The sequence below is a fragment of the Homarus americanus genome, unplaced genomic scaffold (genome assembly GCF_018991925.1).
Source record: "Homarus americanus isolate GMGI-L3 unplaced genomic scaffold, GMGI_Hamer_2.0 scaffold28, whole genome shotgun sequence".
Classification (NCBI taxonomy): domain Eukaryota; kingdom Metazoa; phylum Arthropoda; class Malacostraca; order Decapoda; family Nephropidae; genus Homarus; species Homarus americanus.
The window spans coordinates 6505245-6522059 of NW_024742238.1; the positions used below are offsets into that span (position 1 = coordinate 6505245).

Sequence of the window (16815 nt, forward strand, 5' to 3'; positions counted from 1 at the left end):
AATTAAGTGATAGCAGTGTTCCCAGATTTGGCGGTTTTTCGCTAAATTTGGATGCTTATATTCAGGTTTTGCAGGAAAATTTATATTTTGCGGGTTTGACGGTTTGGGGATCTTACTTAATCGAACTAATATTAGTATGGGCCTACTGCGGAGAGAGAGAGCACTGAATTGACAGGTGACCTCACACACCTGTGTTTAGTTAATGAAAGTTTCTGCTTCCTGTTTCAGAATCTTTTCATTGCATGAACCACAAATTTAAAGCAAGTCAATCAGATCCTGAGAAATTGTATGCTGAGCTGGTGAATTTTCAGCTATGGTCAATGAAAAAAATGTGAACCCCAACAGAATTGGGTCTAAAGCATTTTCAGAACAACTGGAGGGATAACTTGATGCACACTAATAATGAGTGCACCTATGGAGCTGACTTGGCTCAAGAAGTGTGCTCCTCACTGCCTGAATATAATAGGGCAGAAATGAGAGATAGGTGCACACTGTTCTTAGTGAAAGCTATTGAGCAGGTGGAGCTCAGGCTGCCAGAAAACTTTGAAATTCTTATTGCTGTATGTTCTTTCAGCCACAAATACCGTACCTGTACATGATTGTGATGAAGGTACATTCTCCAAGTTTTTTAACCAGCTTCAAGGCACGAAACCCTCAGAGATCTCAAGCCTGTAGATTCAATGGATGGCCAGAAGATTCTGCAGGTAATGAACCTACCAAATAACTCTCTTTGTGTGTTTAAGCCTTCTCTCGCTTCCTGTTTCAAATTCAGGGTAGAATGTGTGTTCAGCCAGGTAAATATTCTGAAGAATGATCTGCAAAGTCGTATGAGTCCAACTACTCTGGAAAACCTCCTTTATATTCAGTCGAAGTGAAAGTTGGCAATACAGTAAATGCTGCAAGAGTTGAAGCTTGACCAATTTAATTCTTCTGTCATATAGTTATGTATATGGTATATAGTTTGTCAGTATATAGTTCTAGTTATGTCTGGGTTATGAAAGCAGTCCTAAATGTGCAAAGATTTATGAGTTATAAAAAAGGCCCACATAAGCAAAGATTTGAGTTATGAACAGGTCTAAATGTGTGCACAGATTTGAGTTGTGAAAACAGGCATATGTGGCCTACTGCAGTTATCCTAGTTTCTTAAGTTTTTATATTAATACACGCATTTCAGAGCATGAACGGTTGTTTTAAGTCCCCCAAATTACAAACTTCTAGCTAGACAATACATATCACATGTTTTCATATGATAATCCATTATATATATATATATACATAATTAAAACAAATTATTATAATTACAAAATCAAGGCTCCTAACTACACATAAAATTTAGCGGGAAATTTGGTGAAGTTTTAGAACTGAATTAGCGGCCTTTTGGCTGGTTTTCTATTAGATTTTAGCGGGCTGGGAAAATTTGGTCTGGGAACACTGATTGATACAAAATTGGCGGAGAGAAATCAGATTTTTTTTTTTAGCTTAGCAGCATTAATACAACGATATCTATGGTTATGATCACTGCCGAGGTAGTGGATGGATCTGCGGTACTCATACCGACTTTGGCTATTATACAAAATATAGTTGATATCCAGGGCCGGATTAAGCTTAATAGGGGCCTGAGGCACAGATCAACTTGGGGCCCCCTACACTCAGGGCATTTATAAATAACAAGAACAAAATATACCCAAATTTATCAATGATTTCATCAATATTTAGCTTCTGCAAAATAACACATTTAATGTTCATAAGAGACCGAAAATTGAGACTTTGCTAGGACATCGTTGAACGAAGTTCATGTTTTATACGCTTCAACTTCGAGAATGTTTGGATTTGGGGGGCCCCTTAGAGTCGGGGGGGGGGGCTGAGGCCAGTGCCTCAAGTGCCTCATGGTTAATCCGGCACTGTTAATATCACACTGGAGCAAAAGTCACTTGTTTTCGGCACACACGAGGCGAGGCTAAAGATGACCGCCTAAGCCCTCCCACAGAACCTACATAAATCATGGTATTATTACATTATAATTGTGAGGAAAAATATACATTATGCTCTCTGTAGCACCCTCAATTCCCAAAGATATTCAAAAAAGGAAAAACGGTAAAATACAAGCTCGAGCGATCGTGCCCATGCTTCCAACCCCTTATAACTAAATTTTTATTCCACACCACTAAATTACAGCCAAGAATTTCAGGCAGAAGAATTTCACTGCTTTGATAAGATTATCTACATTTGTAATTACTTGATAATCGTGATATGAATAAAGTATTTAGGATTCGACGCTAAACAGGAAATGATGCCAAATAATCAAATTCACGCTACGGGGTAAATCTAACGTTATAAATCTTTTAATACACGAAGGAATGCATCCAACATTGATGTACAGTACTATACAGTATACAAACAATTGAGTTGGCTGTGATTATACACACGCACACTTACGTCTATTGTAGACGGTGTCAAGATTGTGAAGTAGTCAAATCTTCATCCAATAGTGTGGGCATAATTAATGGTACTGCATCAGATAGTTTAGTTAATGGCGTTCTCGGTGCTCTTGTATAAGGCTTTTTTCCATTTTCCTGCCACCTAATGAATGAAACATTGAATTAGGCGTCAGATATAAGAAGACAGGTAAACTCAGATGGGCTGCATTATTTTCTTTCACCATATTTTTTGCCGTTTGACAATTACATTATCACACCAACACTTAAACTTTATGAGACAAAACTCTCTTTGTAGCAGTTTTACTTGGACAACAACAGAACAATTCAAACGTGGTGGCGACTGAGGGGGGATTTCCAGAGAAAATCACGAAAAGCGTAATGCGTAAAATATTTTTTTTGGTTATGCGTTGTTTTCAAGGCAAAGAAAAATTATATGGCTGAAATAGCTACTTTGGGTGTGCAATAAATTAATAACAAGATGGCGACGCTCTTTTGAAAAATTAGAATAAATAATTGAGATAACAAGTAATAATAATAAAAGTTAATTACAGTATCTGAAAATAAGTGTCCGACCTGAATTTTTGGGTTTGCATATGCAATGGAATGCAATTTCTAAGCCTGCCTTTGCCCTACTTGTGCAATCATTTACCACAACCATTCACCACAGTGACAAAATATTAAAAAAAAAAGCTAAACACATAAGCACTATGAAGATCTGCATTTAGAGAACCAAACTAACTTAATGTAATCTAACCTATTCCCCGGATGCTCGAAACTAAAATAATACCAAAATCTGTGCATAATTACTTACGGTGCCACGGTGTGTCCACTCTGCCCACATTTCGAAAGTAAACAAATCGTGACGTCATTTGAAACGCTTCTAGAACAAAACTAATGTACCCATAGATCTCTTCCAGTGATCAGAGGAATTGATGCTGAGAGTCAATGTTTCAAAATGCAAAAGGATGCACCTTGTTTTCTTTGATTACGAAGAGACACACCAAGGACTGCAAATCAACTGAGATATCAAAAAAAAAAACACCAAACTTTGCCGTCCCTCAGGCACCTCACTTACCATTAATAATAATAATAATAATAATAATAATAATAATAATAATAATTCAGTAAAACTCATAGCTTTACAATTGGGTAGACTATGTAGCTGTATAGTTCAACATGAATACTGTACAGACAGTAAAGATAAACGGTGCACTTAGGCCGTGGGAGTATACACTTTCGTGTGTGCCTAGGCAATGCAACTATACAGCAATGGTAAACAGTAAGGCATTTTGACCAAGGATAGCCGACAAAGGTGTCTGGCTTTATTTCCAAGAACTTAGAAAGTTTATACTCTACTAGACACTAAGTTAACTTGCACAAAAATGTGGTTATGTTGTCTCATATTTTTTCAGACTGACTAGTATATGACAAAGTAATATAAAACAAATGAATAATTGAAACTAACTTAAGCACGAGTACTGTATCAGCCTCCCAGTGCCATTACTGTAGTGAGCGCTGTAAAAGGTCTGTTGCTCCCGTTCCCACTTTCTATGTTTGCAGTTTGTAAACAAAACGAGAGGCCTGTGATCAGTTCACTCGCGAAATACATCTCGAGGGTTCATCTTCCTGCTGAGGCGGCAATAGGTGGACCTTCACACATTCAATAAGAAAGTAATTCCGAGGAAGGTAAAACATACAAATAAATACTCGCAAATTGTTCATTCTTTGGCATATTTTGAACGTCACCTGCGCAGTGTCATCATAGAATCGGGAATTTCTAATGAACTTGATGTTGCGCCACCTTGTCACATAATGTGACTTTATTGAACTTGCATTGATTGATTTGCTACTCCAACGATAGTTACGATTCTGTTATGTGATAATGTGATTTTCCTGAAGGGTGTCAGGATTTTGTTCCGGTGTAAAAACCTACTTACTACAAGATTCCAATAAAGTGAGTCCACAAACATGGTTAGCATCTTGCATTAACTTTTGTTTGGGTTTTGTTACACAACGTTGGTTCATAGACTTAATACATGTGTTGCAGTATCATTGTCTGTGTGTTGTATTGCACAAGGTTCTCTCACCTGTTTCATTGCTGATACAGCAAGAGTATCAGATACAGTATGATTCTGAACAAGTTTACTTCATATAGCAAGGTAGTAAGGTAATATTTATATGTTTATATATGTTGATATGGGATAAAAGTTTACCCAGTGGTTATAATTTTAACCACTCAATGACCCACACCGCAATTTTTCTAGCATTTGTTCATATTAGTCAAAGCTGTTGAATGATGACACCATTACATGTCCTATAATTACTGAATTTGGTCACTTGTAAACATGGTGGCTGCAGACATAGACAATGCTTTTAAATTCTTTAAGGAAGTGAAATGTGCAATAGTAAAGTTTAAATGATCTCAGTTTATGACTCAATATACAAGAGAATCCAGAAGAATGGTTTGGTTTGGTTAGGTCAGGTTTGCAAGTACAGTTACTGAATTAAGTAATCTAGGACATGTAATGATATCATCAACCTTTACCAGTCAGAATGAATGATGGAAAAATTGCAGAAAAAGTAAAGGTTTGTCACAGAAATAATCACTGCCAAAAGTGTACAATACAAGGTAACACTTGGAAACATTATCAATGCATGGTATGTAATGCCTTAGTCCATACAGTATACTGATTGCGGTTGAAAGTGTTCAGTCTTTAGGTTAGATACAATTAAAATACCTTTGTATCACAGCATATGGCAAATTCATTCTTAAATCCCCAAAGAGTTTGTGTTGCTATTAAACTGTACAACTGTGCAGCATTTGGAATTTTACTGTACTGTGTTTGAAAACAAAGCACCAGTACTTGTGTTAGCTATACAGTACTATGTAATTATTATTCTTATTACTGTGTTTTATTTATGTGTAGTCCATTCTTAATTTTCCACTTTTATATTTGTGTATAGGTATTGTCTGTTTTAAAGTAGTTTTGGGATTTTCTTGTTTTCACAGCCACAATGCCCGAGGGTCCACATGTGGACATGAATGGTGGCAGCAGCGGCCAGCCACCACTTCGTCGTTGTGACAATCCTTGGAAACCCAATGCACAGCATGGCCAATCAGAGGTACACTAATGTTTGAGCTATGTAATGTAGTGCCATCTATAAAAACGTATCATCTTAGGGATACAGTACTGTATAAGCAAGATGAATACACTAATATCCTTACTTCCAAATATGAATTTAAGTCAATTATTTATATGATCAAGAATTGATTGGTAACATAATGTTCAGCTTTTGGAAAATTTACCTTAAGGATAGCCTTTTCAGGGTAAAATAGTAACTGTACTTTTGTTAGATAATCAAGTGGATGCATGTATTAATTAAATATATAGGTTTATAATGACATAATCTAAACTATTCATAAATGCCAATAATCTTTTGTAATTGAGATAGGGATTACTCTTTTTGTCTATCCTCAAAGAAGGAATTAAAGTTCAGTTAGGAGTGTCTATTGTAATATTTACTGTAGATAGTTAGTAATTTGGGAAATCAGTTTGATCTAAGAATCTTGTGATAAAAGCAGAATCAAAGTTTGTGTGATAATGCTAAAATGAAAGTTTCACGTGGCTACTCATAATAAAAATCATGTCCCATGCATCATAAATATTTACCTTTACTGTTTATGATTATACTTGTATTGTTGGTAACAGTATCCTGAAGAATACAATAGACGATACACTAATTTTGAGACCATTACACAGGTATACCGTCGGATGTTGGGCATCTTGAATCGGGTGACACAACAGTCTCTTGGTATATTTCTAGAACAGGCTCGAGAACTTCCACTCTCGGATCCCACACATTTACCTCATATACTCAGTCTACTTCTTGAAAAGGTTGGTATCAGTTATGTGGTATTATTTCTTTGTAAATATGCAGTTAGAACATATATACTGTGTATATATATATATATATATATATATATATATATATATATATATATATATATATATATATATATATATATATATATATATATATATATATATATATATATATATATATATATACAGTGGTCCCTCGGTTAACTAACACAATTCGTTCCAGAAGGTCATTCGTTAACCAAAACCATTGTTTCAATGGGATTTTGGGTAATTGGTTCCAGCTCACCGAAAATTACATACAAAGTAAAAAAAAATGCAGTAAAATAGACTTACTCTGAGGTGTGTATGTAGAAGGCTCCTGGTTGATGATAATGATGGGAATTAGAAGTGGGGGTGGAGGAGAAGGGAGAAGAGAAGGAAGTGGAAGTGGAAGGGAAATCACCCCATGCTTCATGCTGTCATTTCACCCATAAATTTTAAGTTCACTAGGTGTAATTCAAGATTATTTTCTTTAAATCAACACTGCACTGCACTATATATTGTCAATATGTTAAATAAATTTCAGAATGCCAAATAATTGTACTGTAAAAACGTAAAAATACTCTGTGTTCAAGAGACCCACAAGCAAGATGTTTCCTCCACTGAACAGAGATACAAACTGAGGCCTTGGTGGGTGAGTGAAGTGGCTGATGGGCACACCAAAAACTAGTTCCCTGTACTGTAATTATGTTAAATAAGTTTTAAAATTACTAAAAAAAATTAATATAAAACTTGGAAAATTATTGAATAGTACAACCTTCTTGATATTTACTCCAATTTTAATGAATGTAAGCCCTAGAACCGATTTCTGTATTGACGGACTAATCTTCCAGCTGGTGAGCAAGCGAAAGCATGTCGAAACATTTTCGTAAGAATTTCGTCAACCGAATTTTTGTTCGTTAACCGAAATGAAGATTCTTATATATATATATATATATATATATATATATATATATATATATATATATATATATATATATATATATATATATATATATATATATATATATATATATATATATATATATATATATATATTTTCTCTGGCAGGTTATTACAGTATTAACTCACCCCACAAAAGTTTGCCCTGGCAATTTTCTGAAATTATGGTTTCTTTAACCTGAGGCTGTGACCTCTAGTAGGGTGGGCATCTGCTGGTTCCAGGTATGAACACTTTACTGCAGGTATTCTAATCCCCCTGGGTACCTGTGCATAAGATTAAATCTATCTCCCACACAATGAATTTCTGGTAGAAAATGGTCCTTGCATATAACAAAATTTGCATACTGTACTGAACTGAACTGTTATATTGAGAAGATAATAAATAACTTTTATCAAATTAAAATACATAGCCTAAATGCCATAGTTATGAATTACAAGGGAGGTAAACCTAACCTGCCATATTAGCTAACCTACAATGGTGTCATTAAACACTAATACATATATAATGTTCTGTACATTACCCAAAACTGGTCTTAAATTAAATACCCTGTAATATCACTTGATATACAGAACGAATTCAGTCCCAATCCACTTTATAAAAATGGGATTTTACTGTATACAGTACTGTATATATTGTATACCGGGCGATTCTTAAATATGTGCAGTAAATTGCAGGGTGTATTCCTGGGATACTTCTAAGGCATAATGCCAATATGACAAAATGTTGGAATCCGCATAGTTTCCTAACTACAGCACTTGAACGAGATTCAAGTAATGACAGTGAGGTTGAAGTGAAACAGCCATATTTTTTTTGCATAATTTTACGCACATAACTACTTTTTTTTTATTTTTATTTTTTTTATTGGGCACCCCCCTACATCCTGTGCAAGGTGAAGCGCAGAAGCGCTTACAGCACCCATCCGGGAAGCATGCTAAGTTCATGCTTGCTTTTATGTCTCATGAGTTAAGGGCATAGAAGCCTGAAGGGTCATTGGTTTTTTGTCAAGGGTGTAGAAGCCTGAAGAGTCATAGGTTTTTGTCAGCAAGTTATTGGAAGCTCCAACAACTTTCCCTGAATACGAATTCGCAACTTTTCGATTTACAACAGGTACCTACTTTACTGCTAGGTGAACAGGGACCAAGGGGGACTAGGAAGTGTGTCCAAACAACTTTCCACCAGCCCGGGAATCGAACCCGTGTCATCTCGCTTGTGAGGCAAGAGCGGTACCGCTCTACCACTGGCGCCCCTACTCTACACATTATGATACAGTTGCATTATTACAGTCAATGTTCAAAATTCCCTCCCTCTACATCACATCATGATCAATTTTGTAATTTTTAATTCAAAATAATGAAATTAGAGAATAGTATAATGCAGTTTATTTTTTATTATCAGCATTAAATTCTATCTTTTGTAGTCCCAGGATGAACCAATGTTTGCACCAATATATGCACGTTTATGTCGGGATTTAGCGGCGAATGCTGGAATACAACGAGATCTCACAGCAGCCTGTGAATCTCATTTCATGGATAATTATCAACAAATACTTCACTACAGTGTTATCTTTGAGGTAAGGTTTAAATTGGCAATTTTATCCATATACTATTAAGGTCAATATCTTATAATGCTAACAGAACTAAGTACCCCACCAGCCACTCATAAATGAATCAGATTAGCCACTTCATATAAGTTAGGGAAAATTGTGTAATACTGTAATAGTATTTTCTTCTTCCAGGGACCTATAACTTCACAATTGATCCAGGAGGAAATTCTTGCCAGAAAAAGATTTATTGGCCATCTCAAGTAAGAGTTCTAAAATATGTACTACTGTATATGTATTTTGTTAATACTGTACTGTTATGATTTTAAACAATATTAATGATCCCTTTCTCACAGAAATCTCAAAATTACTTTGTTAATAAGGCACATATGTTTGAAAAACAATCCTGTGTATATTTTATGAATGAAATGTCCCAAATCTTAGAGCTGTGTTACATAAAATTAATGGAGATAATTTTCTGTGGAGATTTATGAGTGAGCTGCACAAAGTTGGGGTTGTCTCGGGCAATCAGCTGGCAGCAATGGCAGAAACTTTTCTTCAACATGGTGATGACCGCTCCTTTGAAGGTCTCTGTCGCCTCCTGTCCTTCTCTGCCCTGGGCTTAATTCGGTCTCATGAGGTTTGTTTATGAATTTGTTTTCAGTTTGCTTTTATTATGTGCAGGACTTAATAATAATGTACAGTAAACCCTCGCCAATTACAGCATTGAATTTCAAGTATCGGCAGATTAGTGTTGCGTCTTTATCCCTCTGTTGTCTAATGTGTTCCTCCGTAAATGTGAGGAATGAATAAATATAATACTGTACTGTACTAATAAATAATAGAAAAGGAAAATTGCTGCATTGCCATTTGGCAATCGTTTCACTAAGACACGGGTAACAGGAGCGCGCTCCCTCTTCTCACGATTGTTGGCTAACTCTCGTAACGTAAGAAATGTATATTCTCTTAATCTATTTTTTTTTTTTTTTTTTTACATTCTGTATGAACGATTGAATGTGCATGTAACAGTAAAAACAATAATAAAATTACATGCATCTACCTGAAACTACGAATTGAAAAAGAAAAATATGCTGCTCACAGCTTATCCTGGTAGGGAGAGGCTGAGATCCGACACCACACACACCCCTCCTGCTCCCTCCTCCCACGAACCAACACTAATTCCCGTGGACATAAAAATGTTTTTATTCTCTTTGCTTTGACCTTGTGATATTCATGTGTTTTATTTCTCACATTCTGTATGAATGATTGTGTGTGCATGTAACAGTAAAAAATGAGAATACAATTATTTATACAATATCTACCCAAAAATATGAGTTGAAAAATAACAATAACATGGTTTGGCCTGGTAGGGAGAGAGCTAAGGGATGTAGCTACAGGGACTGTCTAACTTGGCAACCTGCCAAGTCCACATATACAGACACACACACACGCTCTCCATTTTTCTTATTTTATAGCCATATGCCATCTCCACGGAGATTTACTGTAAAATTTATATAAAGCTATCTTCTATGTATTTGACTCAAATTTAATTAAATGTACAATACCGTACTGGTATTTTTTAGTGAAGGAACAGGCAACTTAGTTAAGTTTTAACGATGCATATCCGCGGCCATGGAACCTGACCCCCTATTTCCCATAAACCTTTAGTCTTGCCAGCCACAGGGTTTTTCAGGTGAGGGAATACTGTAGTGTACAATATATGTCCAATATGGGAGGTGGGGTCATGATATTTTCTTTTTTACACCAAATTTTTTTTTGGCTTAGCTCATTTTATTGTAGATTACAAAACATGCACTAATTTCAACAACAATATCATTAATTTATTAGCACACTACAAGATGCATAAGCATTAAGGAAATAGTGAGCTTATCACAAGCATAGAGTTCATACTGGGAGTTACTTATTGTAAATAAATAAAACTTTCTCTTTTCTGAGTGATAAACATTTATGTAATTCATTCTTCAGTGGTTTATGAAGTAGTATACAGTACAAGAAATAGTTAATTAACTACTTGTAGAGAGAGGTGTTGGTTGGATAAATGAAATCCACAGTTTACTTAGCAGATGTTCTTTAAAACAAATCTTTTATAAATTGATCATGGACCAGTAAGTTTAAATCACAGTACTGTATTCTTTTCATATTCAGTGACTATATGGTACTGTGTTAAAGAGGTGCAGCAGTGTTATGCTGTACAAGGAAATAGTCTACTTACATACCTGTACTGTATTTGTTTTCTATCCACCGAGTTTGACTCATGGAAACAAGCACCAGTCTTTTTTATAATAAGCCAATATCAGTTTCAGTAAATGTTTACCACAAAAAAATGGTTGCCAATTAAAGTGATAGGTGAATATATTGTATGTTGTACCAGATTGTAAGGTATTTTAAACTTTTAGTTTGGTAATGACATGAGTATTTTTTCTTCCCACAGGAACTAGTAAATCGGAGTTGCACCTATTTAGAAAACTGTCTTGCAAATGGTAGCCTAAATCCCAGACTACGATTTTTAACTCAAGACACCCTGGACCTTCGTGCTAACGGATGGAGACCTCGGGATGGTGATCGAATCCACCCTCCTCCGGGCAGGAATGTTCGAGGATAATTTTTTGAATTGGGGGTCGATCAACTCGCTGTGTATGTGTTAATTGTTGTCAAGTGTTACCTCCTGTATTGTAAGATATTTATTGTTGAGTGTCTCTTCATGTGTTTCACAGAGTCACCTTCCCCATAAACTCAGCTTCCAGTTGCATACCATATTCACCACCATTTTATCCTGGACATTTCCATGATACACAGTACATACCAAGAAGGGTATTGTGATTTTACACTGCCTCTACACTTTGTGTCATCTGATGGCCTGTGACAGCTTATGCCAATAGGACTAAACTTACTGTATTGTCTGTGCATAACATATAATGAGCTATGAAGTTGGTTCTATAAGTAATAGTATAGATATGGCATGGTTATGGATGCTTTTTTATTTTTTTTTATTTATTTACTTTGTCCTGCATGTATGTACAGTACAGTACTGTATTGGGAAAAGAACAGTTCAGAATCTCTCAATAAATTATGCCTCTTCTGTCAAAACTTTTAAGATGTAGGTTGTTAATCACCCTGTTTTAATATTCTTTTTACCATCTGTTATTCAATGCGCTAAGCTAAAGCAGCAGAAAAACCTGTAACGCTAAAAAAAAATCCTTTTAATTAATTTCTTATTAAAATATTCAAGCATCCAAAGTGGTATGATGTTACACAAAGTTTGTGAGAGCAAAAATATGGAATAGTTACCAGTATATTGATCTTAGTTTGAGCAAGAGAGGTTTATTACAGTATATAAATATTGATACAGTATATTTAAAATTTTGTAGAGCTTAATTATAGATACAGTATTTGAGTGCAAGGTCTGATACAGTATTTATTTTTCTGAATATCTTAATATCATAGATGACTTGTGTGCAGTAGTATTAACTGGGATGGTATTAATTTTAACCAATTTATTTTATAGATAGGCCATGTAATAATAGAATGGGTAAACTGAATATGATGCACAGTGAACGTTTTGAATTACCTCATAAACATACAGAATGTGCAAATGAATACAGTCAATTTAGATTTTTTCAAAGAAGTATCATTGAAAATATAGTATTAGAAATACTTAAGAATGATATTTTGGCCAAATAATAATGAAGTCGATACAATTTTAAGTTCTGTTCCTTGGGAATATATTCTTATACTGAATAATTAAAGCTACCAAATTAATCTAGATTAGACTAGAGTAAGTCACTGGCCCCCAACATTCATTCCAGTTGTATTTTGCTCTTTGAGACTTATCTGAGGGTTCTTACCCATTTCAAGTTTTGTGAATCACAAGTAATTATTTTGCACTTTCCCTAAAAATGACACAACAAAGTCACTACGATCATCAATTACAGTCAGTAAGCACAGTGATGTAATCGTATGTACAATAACAGGCAGTTATATGGCTTAAGAATGGAAAACGAACAAAATCACTTCTGATGCATGTGGGTGAGGGAGGGCTCAAGAAAGATTCAGGCAGCAGCACATGGATGCAGAGGACAATGAATGTGTTTCAGTGCATGGCAGCCACTCTGGGATGACAAATGAAGAGAAATATGTGCATGGAGATGCTAGGGAGCCATTTTCTTTTGATTTCTTGACATAATGATTTTTAAACCAAGATAGGTCAATCGTATAGAGAAAATATTAAATCATTAACTGAAGAATCTTCAGTCAAGAGTGTGTATCGAGGGATGCCTGTACTGATTATGTAATTTATTCATTGATAACAATTACAACACATTATATAATTTTTTTACGTTTACAGTTGATCCTCAGTACATGACTAGATTCGAACCAAAAATTACCATGAAATAATCAATCATGATATATTGTTCTATGCATTCCAGTACAAAATAAAAGGTACAGGACTGCAACCCCAAAATATACAAATAGAAGTCCTCTTATGACATGAATTTCACTCACAGCCAGCCCACCTTGATGACAGGCTGACTCGACACCACACCACTCATCTACACAGTTCACTCACAACACCTTAAATAAAAATTAAAAAAACAAATACGTTTAGTTCTTTTGCTCCTTCACTTAAGTACAGTAATAAAATTTTATATTCTTGCACTCGACTCTCCCTTGTTTCACATGACAACACATTCATCACCTCACAACACTTCACCCTTACTTCAGGATAGTGTTTCCCTTCAAAGCATGTTTTAACAAATAACTTACCTTGAGTTGCACTTGGTTTGAAAGTTATGGAGAATGGCGATGTCCACACGGCACAAAGGTTAGCCTTGGCTGAGTAGCACCTTAGAGACCTGTGCTGTCATCTATTGAGAGATGAGGGAAATTTAAGCTTTTCTTTGGATTATCCATGTGAAATTACATACAGTCTTAAACATTAAAAAATATACAGTAGACCCTTGCCATTCACGAGGGAAAGGTTCCAAGAAATGGTGCGAATTGGCAAAATCGCGAATAGCAACTTATACTACCTTACAGTGCACTACTGTATACCTATACCAAACAACTGACCAGCCGCAGCAGCACTCATCCCCTATTTTAACTTATCTAATAATAAAACTTTCTTTATCAGGGTCATCACTGACTTCTGCCTTGTACATTTCACTCCACTAGCATTGACACTAGGCAGTATTTTAGGGACCATTTCACACAGAAACACTAAAGTTTTGAGAGTACAACACAAGATGCTCCATGGCGAATTGCAAACTCGCAAATGGCAAGGGTCTAATGCATACAAATATATGATGAAATATTTAACAAACAGTCTTCCTTACACTATGCAGAGTTTACACTACAGCACTCAACATTATTTTTGTTTAATTTCTTTGTAAATATTTTATCTACCGGGTAATTACATTAATTTAACTCACCTCGACAGATGGGTGTGAATAATAATACTTCTGGTCATGGATCGTCCTACCTAAGAGTCGTTTGTAGGTACTGGATGGGTGAAGGCCTGTGCTGCCAGCTATTAAAACTCGGAGAAACTTTCACTTGCTGCTAGTTGATCTGTACTTGGAAATTTTTTAATTTTCTGAGTTTACAATGCTCAATAAAGAAAAATGGGAATAATTTAGTTTGCCATGAAACACCATAACGAAAGCGAAGTATTGATCTGTGAATAATGAGGATCTACTGTATTACTGTACTGTATTGTACTTACATAGACTGGTGTGGCTTGCCAGGAGGTTCCAGCTAGTTGCATTATTGTTGCATACAGTATATACAGTACAGTATTAGTTTTAGAAAATTTGTTTCAACAGAAATTGGAAAATAACCATTACATGGTTGTGTCTATCTCATGATTGATCTTTTGGAACACAAATCCTTGAAATTAGGAAATTGATCTATTCACTTTCGGCTTCTAGTCCTAACCATGTGCAAAATATTTTGCTTGTGATGCTTAAACTATGATACTGAACTGCCTCAGTACTGGCTCAGTACCCCCAAAGGAATATTGATACAACCTGTCACATTGAATATCAGCCTCTACATGCAGCTTACTGGGGTAAACTTTTAATTTGCATTTTGTTTATTACCTTTTTATTCAGTCCTTCTGAATTTTAGAAAATTAAAATTTAAGCCCAAAATGTTGAAAGTATCTTTTTCAATTTAAGTTTTATAATGAAGCCTATATAAAACCACTCAAGAGTCTGCATTGAAAAATATCTGTCTAACATGTAACAGAATTATTAATCTGTTTTATAATATACAGTAACATGTATTGGGTACTCTTCCCCGTGATACTTTCTTCATAGAATTCTATTTATGTCAAAAAATCTAGCAGTAAACCATTAGATAATGGGTCACTTCAAAAAGTATTCCATTAGAAAGGTCACCTGCAGGGTAAAGCATCACCCAAAAACCCTACATTATCATATTGATATCTTGGTTCCACTCATTTCTTCCATTTAGCTCAGATTCACCATCATAAATCAAGTCACCAACTTAGCACTTTACACCATTTTCATTTGATTCAGTACCTAGTTAAAATTTCCTGTCTGGGAAGCTTTTGGCTCTCAAATATGGAAGTTCACTGTGCTATGCTATATAACTGAAGCTCATTAGGATGCTGGACATGTGAAGGGAGGGGCTGGGAAGGGTATCTGCCCAGGTGATGTAAGAAACTGACACCCATTGGTTATAAGCACCAATTGGAATTGATAAGAATCACTATTGGATAACCTGTGCTAAGACTTGGTGTGGTTTGACAATATCTTGAGTGATGTCACTGAGTGAGACATTTAAAATGCGTATCAAGATATTGGACAAGTTAGAGCAAAACTGCATATTCAAACTATGTGAAGTGCAATACAATATCAGTACAGTACATATGTACAATACCTTGACAGTGTGACTTGATAAAGCAAATACAGGTACATACTGTACAGTATTTAGGGTTAGTGTAATACTTGTACAATAAGTCCTCCCTAAGTCGGACTACTGTATATGGGGTTCAAGGCTGTCCGACTAATGTAAAACCTCCCCACTTGGTTCTTTTAATCACCATTTTGCTATAAAATCCCTTCCAAAAATAATATTAATGTCAACAATACACATTTACACTGCACTTACTTTTATCAGCAGATGAATCTTGAGGTGGAGGACGATAGGGGGCTGCTACAATACGCACATTCACACTTATATTTACACTTCAACCCAAACTCCTCATCACAGATAACATTCATGGAGACCCCTGCTTCAATTCTCTCTCATATTTTCAGTTTCTTTTCAATTGGTAGAGTTCTGAGCACCATTCCTTTTCTCCCAGTGGTCCTCAGGGATGTTGTTTTACCTTTACTTGCTTTAGAGGCTATAAATATACACTTGGGAAGCACTAAATACAATTAAAAAAAAAACAATGCAAGGCAGAGCAGTGGTCACAAGAACAAACAAGTGGAAACTGGCTCTTCACCCAACTGCCACCCCACCGAACCCCCAAAAGTCAGAGCTTGTCCGACTTAGAGGGGTCTTACTGCACTTCAGTTTGGATCATGATAATGAGGAGCTATGAACGTATTCTCTTGTCCCTTTCTTTATCGTGGAGATTTTGCCATGGCCATGTGGAAAGGAGCCTTAATACAGTATAAAGTGAAGTGGTGTTTTATGCGTTCATTTCTTTCTTCAGGAATAAAAAATATATTCAGCAGTACAAAAATAAATTAAATTGAGGGATTCCAAAGTTTATTTGAAGTTAAGATTGTTTTCATATTTATTTTAGAAATCAGAATTCAGTATGGGGATTGCTCTCGTGGATAAATCACATGAGAAATTTGAATGTACTGTACAGATAATAGTTCCTATGTATTGTAGCGATGAGCCAGTACGGTACACATCTTGGCATATCTTAATGTTTAGGGGCTAGAATTCTGCACCTTAGTTGGCTGGTTC

At 35.5% G+C, this 16815-nt stretch overlaps 1 protein-coding gene across 5 annotated transcripts; it reads left to right on the forward strand.

The window, feature by feature from the left end:
- The first annotated feature begins 3997 nt into the window (after window positions 1–3997).
- On the forward strand, window positions 3998–16317 carry LOC121876657 (eukaryotic translation initiation factor 4 gamma 1-like). 5 transcript variants are annotated; one of them, XM_042381981.1, is made up of 8 exons: window positions 3998–4124; window positions 5449–5561; window positions 6200–6334; window positions 8722–8874; window positions 9040–9107; window positions 9331–9484; window positions 11297–11499; window positions 14303–16317. In XM_042381981.1, exons 2-7 carry the CDS (start codon window positions 5454–5456, stop codon window positions 11465–11467), a joined length of 789 nt encoding a protein of 262 aa, XP_042237915.1. In that variant the 5' UTR covers window positions 3998–4124; window positions 5449–5453; the 3' UTR covers window positions 11468–11499; window positions 14303–16317. The 5 variants fall into 5 exon arrangements, with proteins under 5 accessions (XP_042237915.1, XP_042237912.1, XP_042237914.1 ...); XM_042381978.1 differs by having other exon boundaries at window positions 11297–16317; XM_042381980.1 differs by lacking the exon at window positions 3998–4124 and adding an exon at window positions 4131–4392 and having other exon boundaries at window positions 11297–16317.
- The last annotated feature ends 498 nt before the right edge of the window (window positions 16318–16815 follow it).

Coding starts and splice junctions, on each gene's coding strand:
- LOC121876657 (XM_042381978.1), top strand. CDS start 5,454: ATGCCCGAGGGTCCACATGTGGACATGAATGGTGGCAGCAGCGGCCAG. Junction 6,335..8,721: donor TCAGTCTACTTCTTGAAAAG/GTTGGTATCAGT, acceptor TATCTTTTGTAG/TCCCAGGATGAACCAATGTT. Junction 9,485..11,296: donor GCTTAATTCGGTCTCATGAG/GTTTGTTTATGA, acceptor TTCTTCCCACAG/GAACTAGTAAATCGGAGTTG.